Source organism: Hemitrygon akajei, chromosome 9 (assembly GCF_048418815.1).
Source record: "Hemitrygon akajei chromosome 9, sHemAka1.3, whole genome shotgun sequence".
Taxonomy (NCBI): Eukaryota; Metazoa; Chordata; class Chondrichthyes; order Myliobatiformes; family Dasyatidae; genus Hemitrygon; species Hemitrygon akajei.
In genome coordinates, this window is record NC_133132.1 from 70,633,249 (window position 1) to 70,649,530 (window position 16,282).

Sequence of the window (16,282 nt, forward strand, 5' to 3'; positions counted from 1 at the left end):
ATGAAGGCAATCATGCCAACACGTTTTTCACCGCCCTGCCGACCTGTATATCCACTTTCAGAGAACTACGTACCCGTCTGTCTCTGTTCTGCAACCTCCACTGTTCTTCTGTTCTGCAATATCTACGGTCCTACCTAATCTTTTGGTCACCCTTTCAAAAAAAATTCAAGCAAATTTGAGAGGCACTATTTCCCCACACACAAATACATGCTGACTATCCCTAATCAGTCTTTGCCTTTCCAGATTTGGTAAGATCCCAAGACCATAATACACAGGAGTAGAATTAGGCCATATATAGCCTCATTGATCCTTAGCACGTACTATTCCCTCCCCAGCTTTCCTCTTGTTCATAATGTGAATAGAATCGTTAGAACACCTCATCTCCTCTTTGCTCTCCTCAGGCCCATCCAAACCCCAGCCCCGCTCCCGACCCCCTTGGACATCACATAACCCCTCTCCAAGTACAGATCGATTTCATTGACGAATGGAATTCTGCTGCATGGTTACTCAGTTGAAGGATTAGAGCTTCTAATATATCCCGCTAGAATCGAGAGGGGTTCAATCCCCGAAAGGAATCACAGCATCGTCCACCGCTAACTCGGTGGAATTACATGCACTGGCAATAAGCATTCTTTATGAGCCGCACGGAAGTACTGACGGCTGAGGTGGCGGCGCAGGCGCACTAAGCAGTGTTTATGTCGGAGATTGCGCATGCTCATTCAGATTTGGGGTAGCGGTGGCGCAGGCGTAGTGCGAGCCATTGGACGACGGTTGGAGTTCGAGTGGTCCTTGGGCTTGTTGCCATGGAGCCGCTGATGAGCGAGTTGTTTGGGGGTGTCTCAAGCCCCGGAACGGGGGCGGGCAGCGCTGGGATCTCGGGCCGTGGCTCCAGCTCCGGCCGTTCCTCGGCTCCAGCTCGGGGTGCATCCGGACGCGGCCCCGGACCTGGCCCTGCGCGACTTACCTGCGGACGTGGGATCCCCTCCACTCCGGCCCAGGGCTGCGGCGCGACCCCCCTGTCCGGACCGCCTCAAAAGAACAAGGGTAGTGCGGCGCCCAAACCCGGGCATAAGAAGCCGAAGAGTCGACCGCGGGGCCGCAATAACCCTCCCTTCCTCCCGCCCGAGGTGAGAAATGGTCAGTGGGTGGGGTGTAGAAGGAAACGGCAGGGCAGGAATGTGGGTGGGGGGGAGAGGAGCGACTGCTGGGGCAAAGGGGTGGGGTGAGGGAGGGGTGACAACCGGGGCGTGGGGGTGAGGAAGAGGGAGAGGTGTCGGCCGGGGCAGGGAGGAGTGACAGCCAGGACAGGGGTGGGGGTGGGGGAGAGGGAGGGGTGATGTCCAGGCTGAGATAGGGTAGGAGTACATAGAGCAGGACTGGAGGGGATGGTGTCCTGGCCGATTGGGGCCGTAAGTTAGAGCACTGAGGAACAAAGTAGATTGTGAAAGCAGAACAAACAGCAGCCAGAATATCGGAAATTGTTTCTGAGTAAATTCAAAGGCACTGTGTGTAATGGACAGTTGTGTCCGCAGCTCAGTGCTAGTTGCACAAATAATGAAAGTTCTGTTACTTACCTGATTGCATTGTAACCAAAGGAGGAGCCAAATATTCCAGGATCTTCAATATTTTGGAGGATGTCAGGATAAAAAAAAAAGAGGTTCATGATAGTGTTGAACAGATTAGTTTATGGGGAAGCAAAGGAGGCATGGGGGCTGGTTGTAAGCCTCTGAATTGTAGCAATGATGTAGAAGACAAGGTAAATAAGGAAAGTAGAGGTGCATGTAAGGACTGCCCAAAATGAAGGGGACTCCAACGAAAGAGAGACCATTATATGGTGGAATTTTAAATTGTTTGAATATGAAAAAGTTCACTCTGAAACTTTTATTTCGATATAAGCCATGAATGTATGAAGAGGAAAATAGCTGAGTTTATTTATAAATCTGTTACAGAATTAACAATCACACTTTTATAATCCAGAACACTCGTGGCGAGTGCTAGTTTAGCAGATCTGTGGACGATTGAATGTGGTATGCCCACACTCTTTATATTCCCTTTTTTTGATGTTACACAGTATAACAGGTTCCAGGGCCGTGGAAGACACCACCCCATGAGGTTCCAGGGGCTGTGGGAGACGGGGAGTCCGGGGATGTTCCAGGGGACTGTGGGAGACGGGGAGCACCGTGATGTTCCAGGGGACTGTGGGAGACGGGGAGTCTGGTGATGTTCCAGGGGACTGTGGGAGACGGGGAGCCGGTGATGTTCCAGGGGACTGTGGGAGACGGGGAGCCCCGTGATGTTCCAGGGGACTGTGGAAGACGGGGATCCCCGGTGATGTTCCAGGGGACTGTGGGAGACGGGGAGCCCGGTGATGTTACAGGGGACTGTGGGAGACGGGGAGCCCCGTGATGTTCCAGGGGACTGTGGAAGACGGGGATCCCCGGTGATGTTCCAGGGGACTGTGGGAGACGGGGAGCCGGTGATGTTCCAGGGGACTGTGGGAGACGGGGAGCCCCGTGATGTTCCAGGGGACTGTGGAAGACGGGGATCCCCGGTGATGTTCCAGGGGACTGTGGGAGACGGGGAGCCCGGTGATGTTACAGGGGACTGTGGGAGACGGGGAGCCCTGTGATGTTCCTGGGGACTGTGGGAGACGGGGAGTCCGGTGATGTTCCAGGGGACTGTGGGAGACGGGGAGTCCCGTGATGTTCCAGGGGACTGTGGGAGACGGGAAGCCCGGTGATGTTCCAGGGGACTGTGGGAGACGGGGAGTCGGTGATGTTCCAGGGGACTGTGGGAGACGGGGAGTCCGGTGATGTTCCAGGGGACTGTGGGAGACGGGGAGTCCGGTGATGTTCCTGGGGACTGTGGGAGACGGGGAGCCCCGTGATGTTCCTGGGGACTGTGGGAGACGGGGAGCCCGGTGATGTTACAGGGGACTGTGGGAGACGGGGAGTCCGTGATGTTCCAGGGGACTGTGGGAGACGGGGAGTCGGTGATGTTCCAGGGGACTGTGGGAGACGGGGAGTCGGTGATGTTCCAGGGGACTGTGGGAGACGGGGAGCCCCGTGATGTTCCGGGGGACTGTGGGAGACGGGGAGCCCCGTGATGTTCCAGGGGACTGTGGGAGACGGGGAGCCCAGTGATGTTCCTGGGGACTGTGGGAGACGGTGAGTCCGGTGATGTTCCAGGGGACTGTGGGAGACGGGGAGTCGGTGACGTTCCAGGGGACTGTGGGAGACGGGGAGCCCCGTGACGTTCCAGGGGACTGTGGGAGACGGGGAGCCCCGTGACGTTCCAGGGGACTGTGGGAGACGGGGAGTCCGGTGACGTTCCAGGGGACTGTGGGAGACGGGGAGTCCGGTGACGTTCCAGGGGACTTTGGGAGACGGGGAGCCCCGTGATGTTCCAGGGGACTGTGGGAGACGGGGAGTCCCGTGATGTTCCAGGGGACTGTGGGAGACGGGGAGTCCGGTCAGCTTCCAGGGGACTGTGGGAGACGGGGAGTCCCGTGATGTTCCAGGGGACTGTGGGAGACGGGGAGTCCGGTCAGCTTCCAGGGGACTGTGGGAGACGGGGAATCCGGTGATGTTCCAGGGGACTGTGGGAGACGGGGAGTCCCGTAATGTTCCTGGGGACTGTGGGAGACGGGGAGCCCGGTGATGTTCCAGGGGACTGTGGGAGACGGGGAGTCCGGTGATGTTCCAGGGGACTGTGGGAGACAGGGAGTCCCGTAATGTTCCTGGGGACTGTGGGAGACGGGGAGTCCGGTCAGCTTCCAGGGGACTGTGGGAGACGGGGAGTCCCGTGATGTTCCAGGGGACTGTGGGAGACGGGGAGTCCGGTCAGCTTCCAGAGGACTGTGGGAGACGGGGAGTCCGGTGATGTTCCAGGGGACTGTGGGAGACAGGGAGTCCCGTAATGTTCCTGGGGACTGTGGGAGACGGGGAGCCCGGTGATGTTCCAGGGGAGTGTGGGAGACGGGGAGCCCCGTGATGTTCCAGGGGACTGTGGGAGACGGGGAGTCCAGTGATGTTCCAGGGGACTGTGGGAGACGGGGAGCCCCGTGATGTTCCAGGGGACTGTGGGAGACGGGGAGTCCGGTGATGTTCTAGGGGACTGTGGGAGACGGGGAGCCCCGGTGAGATTCCAGGGGACTGTGGCAGACGGGGAGTCCGGTGATGTTCCAGGGGACTGTGGCAGACGGGGAGTCCGGTGATGTTCCAGGGGACTGTGGCAGACGAGGAGTCCGGTGATGTTCCAGGGGACTGTGGGAGACGGGGAGTCCGGTGATGTTCTAGGGGACTGTGGGAGACGGGGAGCCCCGGTGAGCTTCCAGGGGACTGTGGCAGACGGGGAGTCCGGTGATGTTCATGGGGACTGTGGGAGACGGGGAGTCCGGTGATGTTCCAGGGGACTGTGGGAGACGGGGAGTCCCGTGAGCTTCCAGGGGACTGTGGTAGACAGGGAGCCCCGTGAGCTTCCAGGGGACTGTGGGAGACGGGGAGCCCCGTGATGTTCCGGGGGACTGTGGGAGACGGGGAGCCCCGTGATGTTCCGGGGGACTATGGGTGAAGGGGAGCCCCGTGATGTTCCAGGGGACTGTGGGAGACGGGGAGCCCGGTGATGTTCCTGGGGACTGTGGGAGACGGGGAGTCCGGTGATGTTCCAGGGGACTGTGGGAGATGGGGATTCCCGTGATGTTCCAGGGGACTGTGGGAGACGGGGTGTCCCGTGATGTTCCAGGGGACTGTGAGAGACGGGGAGCCCCGTGATGTTCCTGGGGACTGTGGGAGACGGGGAGTCCGGTGATGTTCCAGGGGACTGTGGGAGACGGGGAGTCGGTGATGTTCCAGGGGACTGTGCGAGACGGGGAGCCCCGTGATGTTCCAGGGGACTGTGGGAGACGGGGAGTCCAGTGATGTTCCAGGGGACTGTGGGAGATGGGGAGCCCCGTGATGTTCCTGGGGACTGTGGGAGACGGGGAGTCCGGTGATGTTCCAGGGGACTGTGGGAGACGGGGAGTCCGGTGATGTTCCAGGGGACTGTGGGAGACAGGGAGTCCGGTGATGTTCCAGGGGACTGTGGGAGACGGGGAGTCCGGTGATGTTCCAGGGGACTGTGGGAGACGGGGAGCCCCGTGATGTTCCAGGGGACTGTGGGAGACGGGGAGCCCCGTGATGTTCCAGGGGACTGTTGGAGACGGGGGTCCGGTGATGTTCCAGGGGACTGTGGGAGACGGGGAGTCCGGTGATGTTCCAGGGGACTGTGGGAGACGGGGAGTCCTGTGATGTTCCAGGGGACTGTGGGAGACTGGGAGTCCAGTTATGTTCAAGGGGACTGTGGGAGACGGGGAGCCCGGTGATGTTCCAGGGGACTGTGGGAGACTGGGAGTCCAGTTATGTTCAAGGGGTCTGTGGGAGACGGGGAGCCCGGTGATGTTCCAGGGGACTGTGGGAGACGGGGAGCCCGGTGATGTTCCAGGGGACTGTGGGTGACGGGGAGCCCGGTGATGTTCCAGGGGACTGTGGGAGACGGGGAGTCCGGTGATGTTCCAGGGGACTGTGGGAGACGGGGATCCCCGGTGATGTTCCAGGGGACTGTGGGAGACGGGGAGCCCGGTGATCTTCCAGGGGACTGTGGGAGACAGGGAGCCCCGTGATGTTCCAGGGGACTGTGGGAGACGGTGAGTCCGGTGATGTTCCAGGGGACTGTGGGAGACGGGGAGCCCGGTGATGTTCCTGGGGACTGTGGGAGACGGGGAGTCCGGTGATGTTCCAGGGGACTGTGAGAGACGGGGAGTCCGGTCAGCTTCCAGGGGACTGTGGGAGACGGGGAGTCCGGTGATGTTCCAGGGGACTGTGGGAGACGGGGAGCCCCGTGATGTTCCTGGGGACTGTGGGAGACGGGGAGCCCGGTGATGTTACAGGGGACTGTGGGAGACGGGGAGTCCGGTGATGTTCCAGGGGACTGTGGGAGACGGGGAGTCCGGTGATGTTCCAGGGGACTGTGGGAGACGGGGAGTCCCGTGATGTTCCAGGGGACTGTGGGAGACGGGGAGCCCAGTGTTGTTCCAGGGGACTGTGGGAGACGGGGAGTCCGGTGATGTTCTAGGGGACTGTGGGAGACGGGGATCCCCTGTGATGTTCCAGGGGACTGTGGGAGACGGGGAGTCCGGTGATGTTCTAGGGGACTGTGGGAGACGGGGAGCCCCGGTGAGATTCCTTGGGACTGTGGCAGACGGGGAGTCCGGTGATGTTCCAGGGGACTGTGGCAGACGGGGAGTCCGGTGATGTTCCAGGGGACTGTGGGAGACGGGGAGTCCGGTGATGTTCTAGGGGACTGTGGGAGACGGGGAGCCCCGGTGATGTTCCAGGGGACTGTGGGAGACGGGGAGTCCCGTGATGTTCCAGGGGACTGTGGGAGACGGTGGGTCCGGTGATGTTCCAAGGGACTGTGAGAGACGGGGAGTCCCGTGATGTTCCAGGGGACTGTGGGAGACGGGGAGTCCGGTCAGCTTCCAGGGGACTGTGGGAGACGGGGAGTCCGGTCAGCTTCCAGGGGACTGTGGGAGACGGGGAGTCGGTGATGTTCCAGGGGACTGTGGGAGACGGGGAGCCCCGTGATGTTCCAGGGGACTGTGGGAGACGGGGAGTCCGGTGATGTTACAGGGGACTGTGGCAGACGGGGAGTCCGGTGATGTTACAGGGGACTGTGGGAGACGGGGAGTCCGGTGATGTTCCAGGGGACTGTGGGAGACGGGGAGTCCGGTGATGTTCCAGGGGACTGTGGGAGACGGGGAGTCCCGTGATGTTCCAGGGGACTGTGGGAGACGGGGAGCCCGGTGATGTTCCAGGGGACTGTGGGAGACGGGGAGTCCGGTGATGTTCTAGGGGACTGTGGGAGGCGGGGATCCCCGGTGATGTTCCAGGGGACTGTGGGAGACGGGGAGTCCGGTGATGTTCTAGGGGACTGTGGGAGACGGGGAGTCCGGTGATGTTCCAGGGGACTGTGGCAGACGGGGAGTCCGGTGATGTTCTAGGGGACTGTGGGAGACGGGGAGCCCCGGTGAGCTTCCAGGGGACTGTGGCAGACGGGGAGTCCGGTGATGTTCCAGGGGACTGTGGGAGACGGGGAGTCCCGTGAGCTTCCAGGGGACTGTGGTAGACGGGGAGCCCCGTGATGTTCCAGGGGACTGTGGGAGACGGGGAGCCCCGTGATGTTCCAGGGGACTGTGAGAGACGGGGAGTCCCGTGATGTTCCAGGGGACTGTGGGAGACGGGGAGTCCGGTGATGTTCCAGGGGACTGTGGGTGACGGTGAGTCCGGTGATGTTCCAGGGGACTGTGGGAGACGGGGAGCCCGGTGATGTTCCTGGGGACTGTGGGAGACGGGGAGTCCGGTGATGTTCTAGGGGACTGTGGGAGACGGGGATCCCCGGTGATGTTCCAGGGGACTGTGGGAGACGGGGAGTCCGGTGATGTTCCAGGGGACTGTGGGAGACGGGGAGTCCGGTGATGTTCCAGGGGACTGTGTGAGACGGGGAGCCCCGTGATGTTCCAGGGGACTGTGGGAGACGGGGAGCCCCGTGATGTTCCAGGGGACTGTGGGAGACGGGGAGCCCCGTGATGTTCCAGGGGACTGTTGGAGACGGGAGTCCGGTGATGTTCCAGGGGACTGTGGGAGACGGGGAGTCCGGTGATGTTCCAGGGGACTGTGGGAGACGGGGAGTCCCGTGATGTTCCAGGGGACTGTGGGAGACTGGGAGTCCAGTTATGTTCAAGGGGACTGTGGGAGACGGGGAGTCCGGTCAGCTTCCAGGGGACTGTGGGAGACTGGGAGTCCAGTTATGTTCAAGGGGACTGTGGGAGACGGGGAGCCCCGTGATGTTCCAGGGGACTGTGGGATACGGGGAGCCCCGTGATGTTCCTGGGGACTGTGGGAGACGGGGAGCCCGGTGATGTTACAGGGGACTGTGGGAGACGGGGAGTCAGTGATGTTCCAGGGGACTGTGGGAGACGGGGAGTCCGGTGATGTTCCAGGGGACTGTGGCAGACGGGGAGTCCGGTGATGTTCCAGGGGACTGTGGCAGACGAGGAGTCCGGTGATGTTCCAGGGGACTGTGGGAGACGGGGAGTCTGGTGATGTTCTAGGGGACTGTGGGAGACGGGGAGCCCCGGTGAGCTTCCAGGGGACTGTGGCAGACGGGGAGTCCGGTGATGTTCATGGGGACTGTGGGAGACGGGGAGTCCGGTGATGTTCCAGGGGACTGTGGGAGACGGGGAGTCCCGTGAGCTTCCAGGGGACTGTGGTAGACAGGGAGCCCCGTGAGCTTCCAGGGGACTGTGGGAGACGGGGAGCCCCGTGATGTTCCAGGGGACTGTGGGAGACGGGGAGCCCCGTGATGTTCCTGGGGACTGTGGGAGACGGGGAGCCCGGTGATGTTACAGGGGACTGTGGGAGACGGGGAGTCAGTGATGTTCCAGGGGACTGTGGGAGACGGGGAGTCGGTGATGTTCCAGGGGACTGTGGGAGACGGGGAGCCCCGTGATGTTCCGGGGGACTGTGGGAGACGGGGAGCCCCGTGATGTTCCAGGGGACTGTGGGAGACGGGGAGCCCCGTGATGTTCCAGGGGACTGTGGGAGACGGGGAGTCCTGTGATGTTCCAGGGGACTGTGGGAGACTGGGAGTCCAGTTATGTTCAAGGGGACTGTGGGAGACGGGGAGCCCGGTGATGTTCCAGGGGACTGTGGGAGACTGGGAGTCCAGGTATGTTCAAGGGGTCTGTGGGAGACGGGGATCCCCGGTGATGTTCCAGGGGACTGTGGGAGACGGGGAGTCCGGTGATGTTCCAGGGGACTGTGGGAGACGGGGAGTCCGGTGATGTTCCAGGGGACTGTGGGAGACGGGGAGCCCCGTGATGTTCCAGGGGACTGTGGGAGACGGGGAGCCCCGTGATGTTCCAGGGGACTGTTGGAGACGGGGGTCCGGTGATGTTCCAGGGGACTGTGGGAGACGGGGAGTCCGGTGATGTTCCAGGGGACTGTGGGAGACGGGGAGTCCTGTGATGTTCCAGGGGACTGTGGGAGACTGGGAGTCCAGTTATGTTCAAGGGGACTGTGGGAGACGGGGAGCCCGGTGATGTTCCAGGGGACTGTGGGAGACTGGGAGTCCAGTTATGTTCAAGGGGTCTGTGGGAGACGGGGAGCCCGGTGATGTTCCAGGGGACTGTGGGAGACGGGGAGCCCGGTGATGTTCCAGGGGACTGTGGGTGACGGGGAGCCCGGTGATGTTCCAGGGGACTGTGGGAGACGGGGAGTCCGGTGATGTTCCAGGGGACTGTGGGAGACGGGGATCCCCGGTGATGTTCCAGGGGACTGTGGGAGACGGGGAGCCCGGTGATCTTCCAGGGGACTGTGGGAGACAGGGAGCCCCGTGATGTTCCAGGGGACTGTGGGAGACGGTGAGTCCGGTGATGTTCCAGGGGACTGTGGGAGACGGGGAGCCCGGTGATGTTCCTGGGGACTGTGGGATACGGGGAGTCCGGTGATGTTCCAGGGGACTGTGAGAGACGGGGAGTCCGGTCAGCTTCCAGGGGACTGTGGGAGACGGGGAGTCCGGTGATGTTCCAGGGGACTGTGGGAGACGGGGAGCCCTGTGATGTTCCTGGGGACTGTGGGAGACGGGGAGCCCGGTGATGTTACAGGGGACTGTGGGAGACGGGGAGTCCGGTGATGTTCCAGGGGACTGTGGGAGACGGGGAGTCCGGTGATGTTCCAGGGGACTGTGGGAGACGGGGAGTCCCGTGATGTTCCAGGGGACTGTGGGAGACGGGGAGCCCGGTGTTGTTCCAGGGGACTGTGGGAGACGGGGAGTCCGGTGATGTTCTAGGGGACTGTGGGAGACGGGGATCCCCTGTGATGTTCCAGGGGACTGTGGGAGACGGGGAGTCCGGTGATGTTCTAGGGGACTGTGGGAGACGGGGAGCCCCGGTGAGATTCCTTGGGACTGTGGCAGACGGGGAGTCCGGTGATGTTCCAGGGGACTGTGGCAGACGGGGAGTCCGGTGATGTTCCAGGGGACTGTGGGAGACGGGGAGTCCGGTGATGTTCTAGGGGACTGTGGGAGACGGGGAGCCCCGGTGATGTTCCAGGGGACTGTGGGAGACGGGGAGTCCCGTGATGTTCCAGGGGACTGTGGGAGACGGTGGGTCCGGTGATGTTCCAGGGGACTGTGAGAGACGGGGAGTCCCGTGATGTTCCAGGGGACTGTGGGAGACGGGGGGTCCGGTCAGCTTCCAGGGGACTGTGGGAGACGGGGAGTCCGGTCAGCTTCCAGGGGACTGTGGGAGACGGGGAGTCGGTGATGTTCCAGGGGACTGTGGGAGACGGGGAGCCCCGTGATGTTCCAGGGGACTGTGGGAGACGGGGAGTCCGGTGATGTTACAGGGGACTGTGGCAGACGGGGAGTCCGGTGATGTTACAGGGGACTGTGGGAGACGGGGAGTCCGGTGATGTTCCAGGGGACTGTGGGAGACGGGGAGTCCGGTGATGTTCCAGGGGACTGTGGGAGACGGGGAGTCCCGTGATGTTCCAGGGGACTGTGGGAGACGGGGAGCCCGGTGATGTTCCAGGGGACTGTGGGAGACGGGGAGTCCGGTGATGTTCTAGGGGACTGTGGGAGACGGGGATCCCCGGTGATGTTCCAGGGGACTGTGGGAGACGGGGAGCCCGGTGATGTTCTAGGGGACTGTGGGAGACGGGGATCCCCGGTGATGTTCCAGGGGACTGTGGGAGACGGGGAGTCCGGTGATGTTCTAGGGGACTGTGGGAGACGGGGAGCCCCGGTGAGATTCCAGGGGACTGTGGCAGACGGGGAGTCCGGTGATGTTCCAGGGGACTGTGGCAGACGGGGAGTCCGGTGATGTTCTAGGGGACTGTGGGAGACGGGGAGCCCCGGTGAGCTTCCAGGGGACTGTGGCAGACGGGGAGTCCGGTGATGTTCCAGGGGACTGTGGGAGACGGGGAGTCCCGTGAGCTTCCAGGGGACTGTGGTAGACGGGGAGCCCCGTGATGTTCCAGGGGACTGTGGGAGACGGGGAGCCCCGTGATGTTCCAGGGGACTGTGAGAGACGGGGAGTCCCGTGATGTTCCAGGGGACTGTGGGAGACGGGGAGTCCGGTGATGTTCCAGGGGACTGTGTGAGACGGGGAGCCCCGTGATGTTCCAGGGGACTGTGGGAGACGGGGAGCCCCGTGATGTTCCAGGGGACTGTGGGAGACGGGGAGCCCCGTGATGTTCCTGGGGACTGTGGGAGACGGGGAGTCCGGTGATGTTCTAGGGGACTGTGGGAGACGGGGATCCCCGGTGATGTTCCAGGGGACTGTGGGAGACGGGGAGTCCGGTGATGTTCCAGGGGACTGTGGGAGACGGGGAGTCCGGTGATGTTCCAGGGGACTGTGTGAGACGGGGAGCCCCGTGATGTTCCAGGGGACTGTGGGAGACGGGGAGCCCCGTGATGTTCCAGGGGACTGTGGGAGACGGGGAGCCCCGTGATGTTCCAGGGGACTGGTGGAGACGGGAGTCCGGTGATGTTCCAGGGGACTGTGGGAGACGGGGAGTCCGGTGATGTTCCAGGGGACTGTGGGAGACGGGGAGTCCCGTGATGTTCCAGGGGACTGTGGGAGACTGGGAGTCCAGTTATGTTCAAGGGGACTGTGGGAGACGGGGAGTCCGGTCAGCTTCCAGGGGACTGTGGGAGACTGGGAGTCCAGTTATGTTCAAGGGGACTGTGGGAGACGGGGAGACCCGTGATGTTCCAGGGGACTGTGGGATACGGGGAGCCCCGTGATGTTCCTGGGGACTGTGGGAGACGGGGAGCCCGGTGATGTTACAGGGGACTGTGGGAGACGGGGAGTCAGTGATGTTCCAGGGGACTGTGGGAGACGGGGAGTCCGGTGATGTTCCAGGGGACTGTGGCAGACGGGGAGTCCGGTGATGTTCCAGGGGACTGTGGCAGACGAGGAGTCCGGTGATGTTCCAGGGGACTGTGGGAGACGGGGAGTCCGGTGATGTTCTAGGGGACTGTGGGAGACGGGGAGCCCCGGTGAGCTTCCAGGGGACTGTGGCAGACGGGGAGTCCGGTGATGTTCATGGGGACTGTGGGAGACGGGGAGTCCGGTGATGTTCCAGGGGACTGTGGGAGACGGGGAGTCCCGTGAGCTTCCAGGGGACTGTGGTAGACAGGGAGCCCCGTGAGCTTCCAGGGGACTGTGGGAGACGGGGAGCCCCGTGATGTTCCAGGGGACTGTGGGAGACGGGGAGCCCCGTGATGTTCCTGGGGACTGTGGGAGACGGGGAGCCCGGTGATGTTACAGGGGACTGTGGGAGACGGGGAGTCAGTGATGTTCCAGGGGACTGTGGGAGACGGGGAGTCGGTGATGTTCCAGGGGACTGTGGGAGACGGGGAGCCCCGTGATGTTCCGGGGGACTGTGGGAGACGGGGAGCCCCGTGATGTTCCAGGGGACTGTGGGAGACGGGGAGCCCCGTGATGTTCCAGGGGACTGTGGGAGACGGGGAGTCCTGTGATGTTCCAGGGGACTGTGGGAGACTGGGAGTCCAGTTATGTTCAAGGGGACTGTGGGAGACGGGGAGCCCGGTGATGTTCCAGGGGACTGTGGGAGACTGGGAGTCCAGGTATGTTCAAGGGGTCTGTGGGAGACGGGGATCCCCGGTGATGTTCCAGGGGACTGTGGGAGACGGGGAGTCCCGTGATGTTCCAGGGGACTGTGGGAGACGGGGAGCCCGGTGATGTTCCAGGGGACTGTGGGAGACGGGGAGTCCGGTGATGTTCTAGGGGACTGTGGGAGACGGGGATCCCCGGTGATGTTCCAGGGGACTGTGGGAGACGGGGAGTCCGGTGATGTTCTAGGGGACTGTGGGAGACGGGGAGCCCCGGTGAGATTCCAGGGGACTGTGGCAGACGGGGAGTCCGGTGATGTTCCAGGGGACTGTGGCAGACGGGGAGTCCGGTGATGTTCTAGGGGACTGTGGGAGACGGGGAGCCCCGGTGAGCTTCCAGGGGACTGTGGCAGACGGGGAGTCCGGTGATGTTCCAGGGGACTGTGGGAGACGGGGAGTCCCGTGAGCTTCCAGGGGACTGTGGTAGACGGGGAGCCCCGTGATGTTCCAGGGGACTGTGGGAGACGGGGAGCCCCGTGATGTTCCAGGGGACTGTGAGAGACGGGGAGTCCCGTGATGTTCCAGGGGACTGTGGGAGACGGGGAGTCCGGTGATGTTCCAGGGGACTGTGGGTGACGGGGAGTCCGGTGATGTTCCAGGGGACTGTGGGAGACGGGGAGCCCGGTGATGTTCCTGGGGACTGTGGGAGACGGGGAGTCCGGTGATGTTCTAGGGGACTGTGGGAGACGGGGAGTCCGGTGATGTTCCAGGGGACTGTGGGAGACGGGGAGTCCGGTGATGTTCCAGGGGACTGTGTGAGACGGGGAGCCCCGTGATGTTCCAGGGGACTGTGGGAGACGGGGAGCCCCGTGATGTTCCAGGGGACTGTGGGAGACGGGGAGCCCCGTGATGTTCCAGGGGACTGTTGGAGACGGGAGTCCGGTGATGTTCCAGGGGACTGTGGGAAACGGGGAGTCCGGTGATGTTCCAGGGGACTGTGGGAGACGGGGAGTCCCGTGATGTTCCAGGGGACTGTGGGAGACTGGGAGTCCAGTTATGTTCAAGGGGACTGTGGGAGACGGGGAGTCCGGTCAGCTTCCAGGGGACTGTGGGAGACTGGGAGTCCAGTTATGTTCAAGGGGACTGTGGGAGACGGGGAGCCCCGTGATGTTCCAGGGGACTGTGGGATACGGGGAGCCCCGTGATGTTCCTGGGGACTGTGGGAGACGGGGAGCCCGGTGATGTTACAGGGGACTGTGGGAGACGGGGAGTCAGTGATGTTCCAGGGGACTGTGGGAGACGGGGAGTCCGGTGATGTTCCAGGGGACTGTGGCAGACGGGGAGTCCGGTGATGTTCCAGGGGACTGTGGCAGACGAGGAGTCCGGTGATGTTCCAGGGGACTGTGGGAGACGGGGAGTCCGGTGATGTTCTAGGGGACTGTGGGAGACGGGGAGCCCCGGTGAGCTTCCAGGGGACTGTGGCAGACGGGGAGTCCGGTGATGTTCATGGGGACTGTGGGAGACGGGGAGTCCGGTGATGTTCCAGGGGACTGTGGGAGACGGGGAGTCCCGTGAGCTTCCAGGGGACTGTGGTAGACAGGGAGCCCCGTGAGCTTCCAGGGGACTGTGGGAGACGGGGAGCCCCGTGATGTTCCAGGGGACTGTGGGAGACGGGGAGCCCCGTGATGTTCCTGGGGACTGTGGGAGACGGGGAGCCCGGTGATGTTACAGGGGACTGTGGGAGACGGGGAGTCAGTGATGTTCCAGGGGACTGTGGGAGACGGGGAGTCGGTGATGTTCCAGGGGACTGTGGGAGACGGGGAGCCCCGTGATGTTCCGGGGGACTGTGGGAGACGGGGAGCCCCGTGATGTTCCAGGGGACTGTGGGAGACGGGGAGCCCCGTGATGTTCCAGGGGACTGTGGGAGACGGGGAGTCCTGTGATGTTCCAGGGGACTGTGGGAGACTGGGAGTCCAGTTATGTTCAAGGGGACTGTGGGAGACGGGGAGTCCGGTGATGTTCTAGGGGACTGTGGGAGACGGGGATCCCCGGTGATGTTCCAGGGGACTGTGGGAGACGGGGAGCCCGGTGATCTTCCAGGGGACTGTGGGAGACAGGGAGCCCCGTGATGTTCCAGGGGACTGTGGGAGACGGTGAGTCCGGTGATGTTCCAGGGGACTGTGGGAGACGGGGAGCCCGGTGATGTTCCTGGGGACTGTGGGAGACGGGGAGTCCGGTGATGTTCCAGGGGACTGTGAGAGACGGGGAGTCCGGTCAGCTTCCAGGGGACTGTGGGAGACGGGGAGTCCGGTGATGTTCCAGGGGACTGTGGGAGACGGGGAGCCCCGTGATGTTCCAGGGGACTGTGGGAGACGGGGAGCCACGTGATGTTCCTGGGGACTGTGGGAGACGGGGAGCCCGGTGATGTTACAGGGGACTGTGGGAGACGGGGAGTCCGGTGATGTTCCAGGGGACTGTGGGAGACGGGGAGTCCGGTGATGTTCCAGGGGACTGTGGGAGACGGGGAGTCCCGTGATGTTCCAGGGGACTGTGGGAGACGGGGAGCCCGGTGATGTTCCAGGGGACGGGGAGTCCGGTGATGTTCTAGGGGACTGTGGGAGACGGGGATCCCCGGTGATGTTCCAGGGGACTGTGGGAGACGGGGAGTCCGGTGATGTTCTAGGGGACTGTGGGAGACGGGGAGCCCCGGTGAGATTCCAGGGGACTGTGGCAGACGGGGAGTCCGGTGATGTTCCAGGGGACTGTGGCAGACGGGGAGTCCGGTGATGTTCCAGGGGACTGTGGGAGACGGGGAGTCCGGTGATGTTCTAGGGGACTGTGGGAGACGGGGAGCCCCGGTGAGCTTCCAGGGGACTGTGGCAGACGGGGAGTCCGGTGATGTTCCAGGGGACTGTGGTAGACGGGGAGCCCCGTGATGTTCCAGGGGACTGTGGTAGACGGGGAGCCCCGTGATGTTCCAGGGGACTGTGGGAGACGGGGAGCCCCGTGATGTTCCAGGGGACTGTGAGAGACGGGGAGTCCCGTGATGTTCCAGGGGACTGTGGGAGACGGGGAGTCCGGTGATGTTCCAGGGGACTGTGGGTGACGGGGAGTCCGGTGATGTTCCAGGGGACTGTGGGAGACGGGGAGCCCGGTGATGTTCCTGGGGACTGTGGGAGACGGGGAGTCCGGTGATGTTCTAGGGGACTGTGGGAGACGGGGATCCCCGGTGATGTTCCAGGGGACTGTGGGAGACGGGGAGTCCGGTGATGTTCTAGGGGACTGTGGGAGACGGGGAGTCCGGTGATGTTCCAGGGGACTGTGGGAGACGGGGAGTCCCGTGATGTTCCAGGGGACTGTGGGAGACTGGGAGTCCAGTTATGTTCAAGGGGACTGTGGGAGATGGGGAGTCCGGTCAGCTTCCAGGGGACTGTGGGAGACTGGGAGTCCAGTTATGTTCAAGGGGACTGTGGGAGACGGGGAGCCCCGTGATGTTCCAGGGGACTGTGGGAGACGGGGAGCCCCGTGATGTTCCTGGGGACTGTGGGAGATGGGGAGCCCGGTGATGTTACAGGGGACTGTGGGAGACGGGGAGTCCGGTGAT

The 16,282-nt window shown here is 63.0% G+C and overlaps 1 protein-coding gene across 2 annotated transcripts in view; it reads left to right on the forward strand.

Moving 5' to 3' along the window:
* The first annotated feature begins 741 nt into the window (after positions 1-741).
* Positions 742-16,282, forward strand: part of gtpbp2b (GTP binding protein 2b) — a 151,475-nt gene continuing 135,934 nt past the window's right edge. For both annotated transcript variants that reach the window (XM_073056272.1, XM_073056274.1), the window contains exon 1: positions 742-1,127. In XM_073056272.1, the coding sequence (XP_072912373.1) occupies positions 804-1,127 (324 nt within the window). In that variant the 5' untranslated portion in view covers positions 742-803. The remainder of the gene's footprint in view (positions 1,128-16,282) is intronic.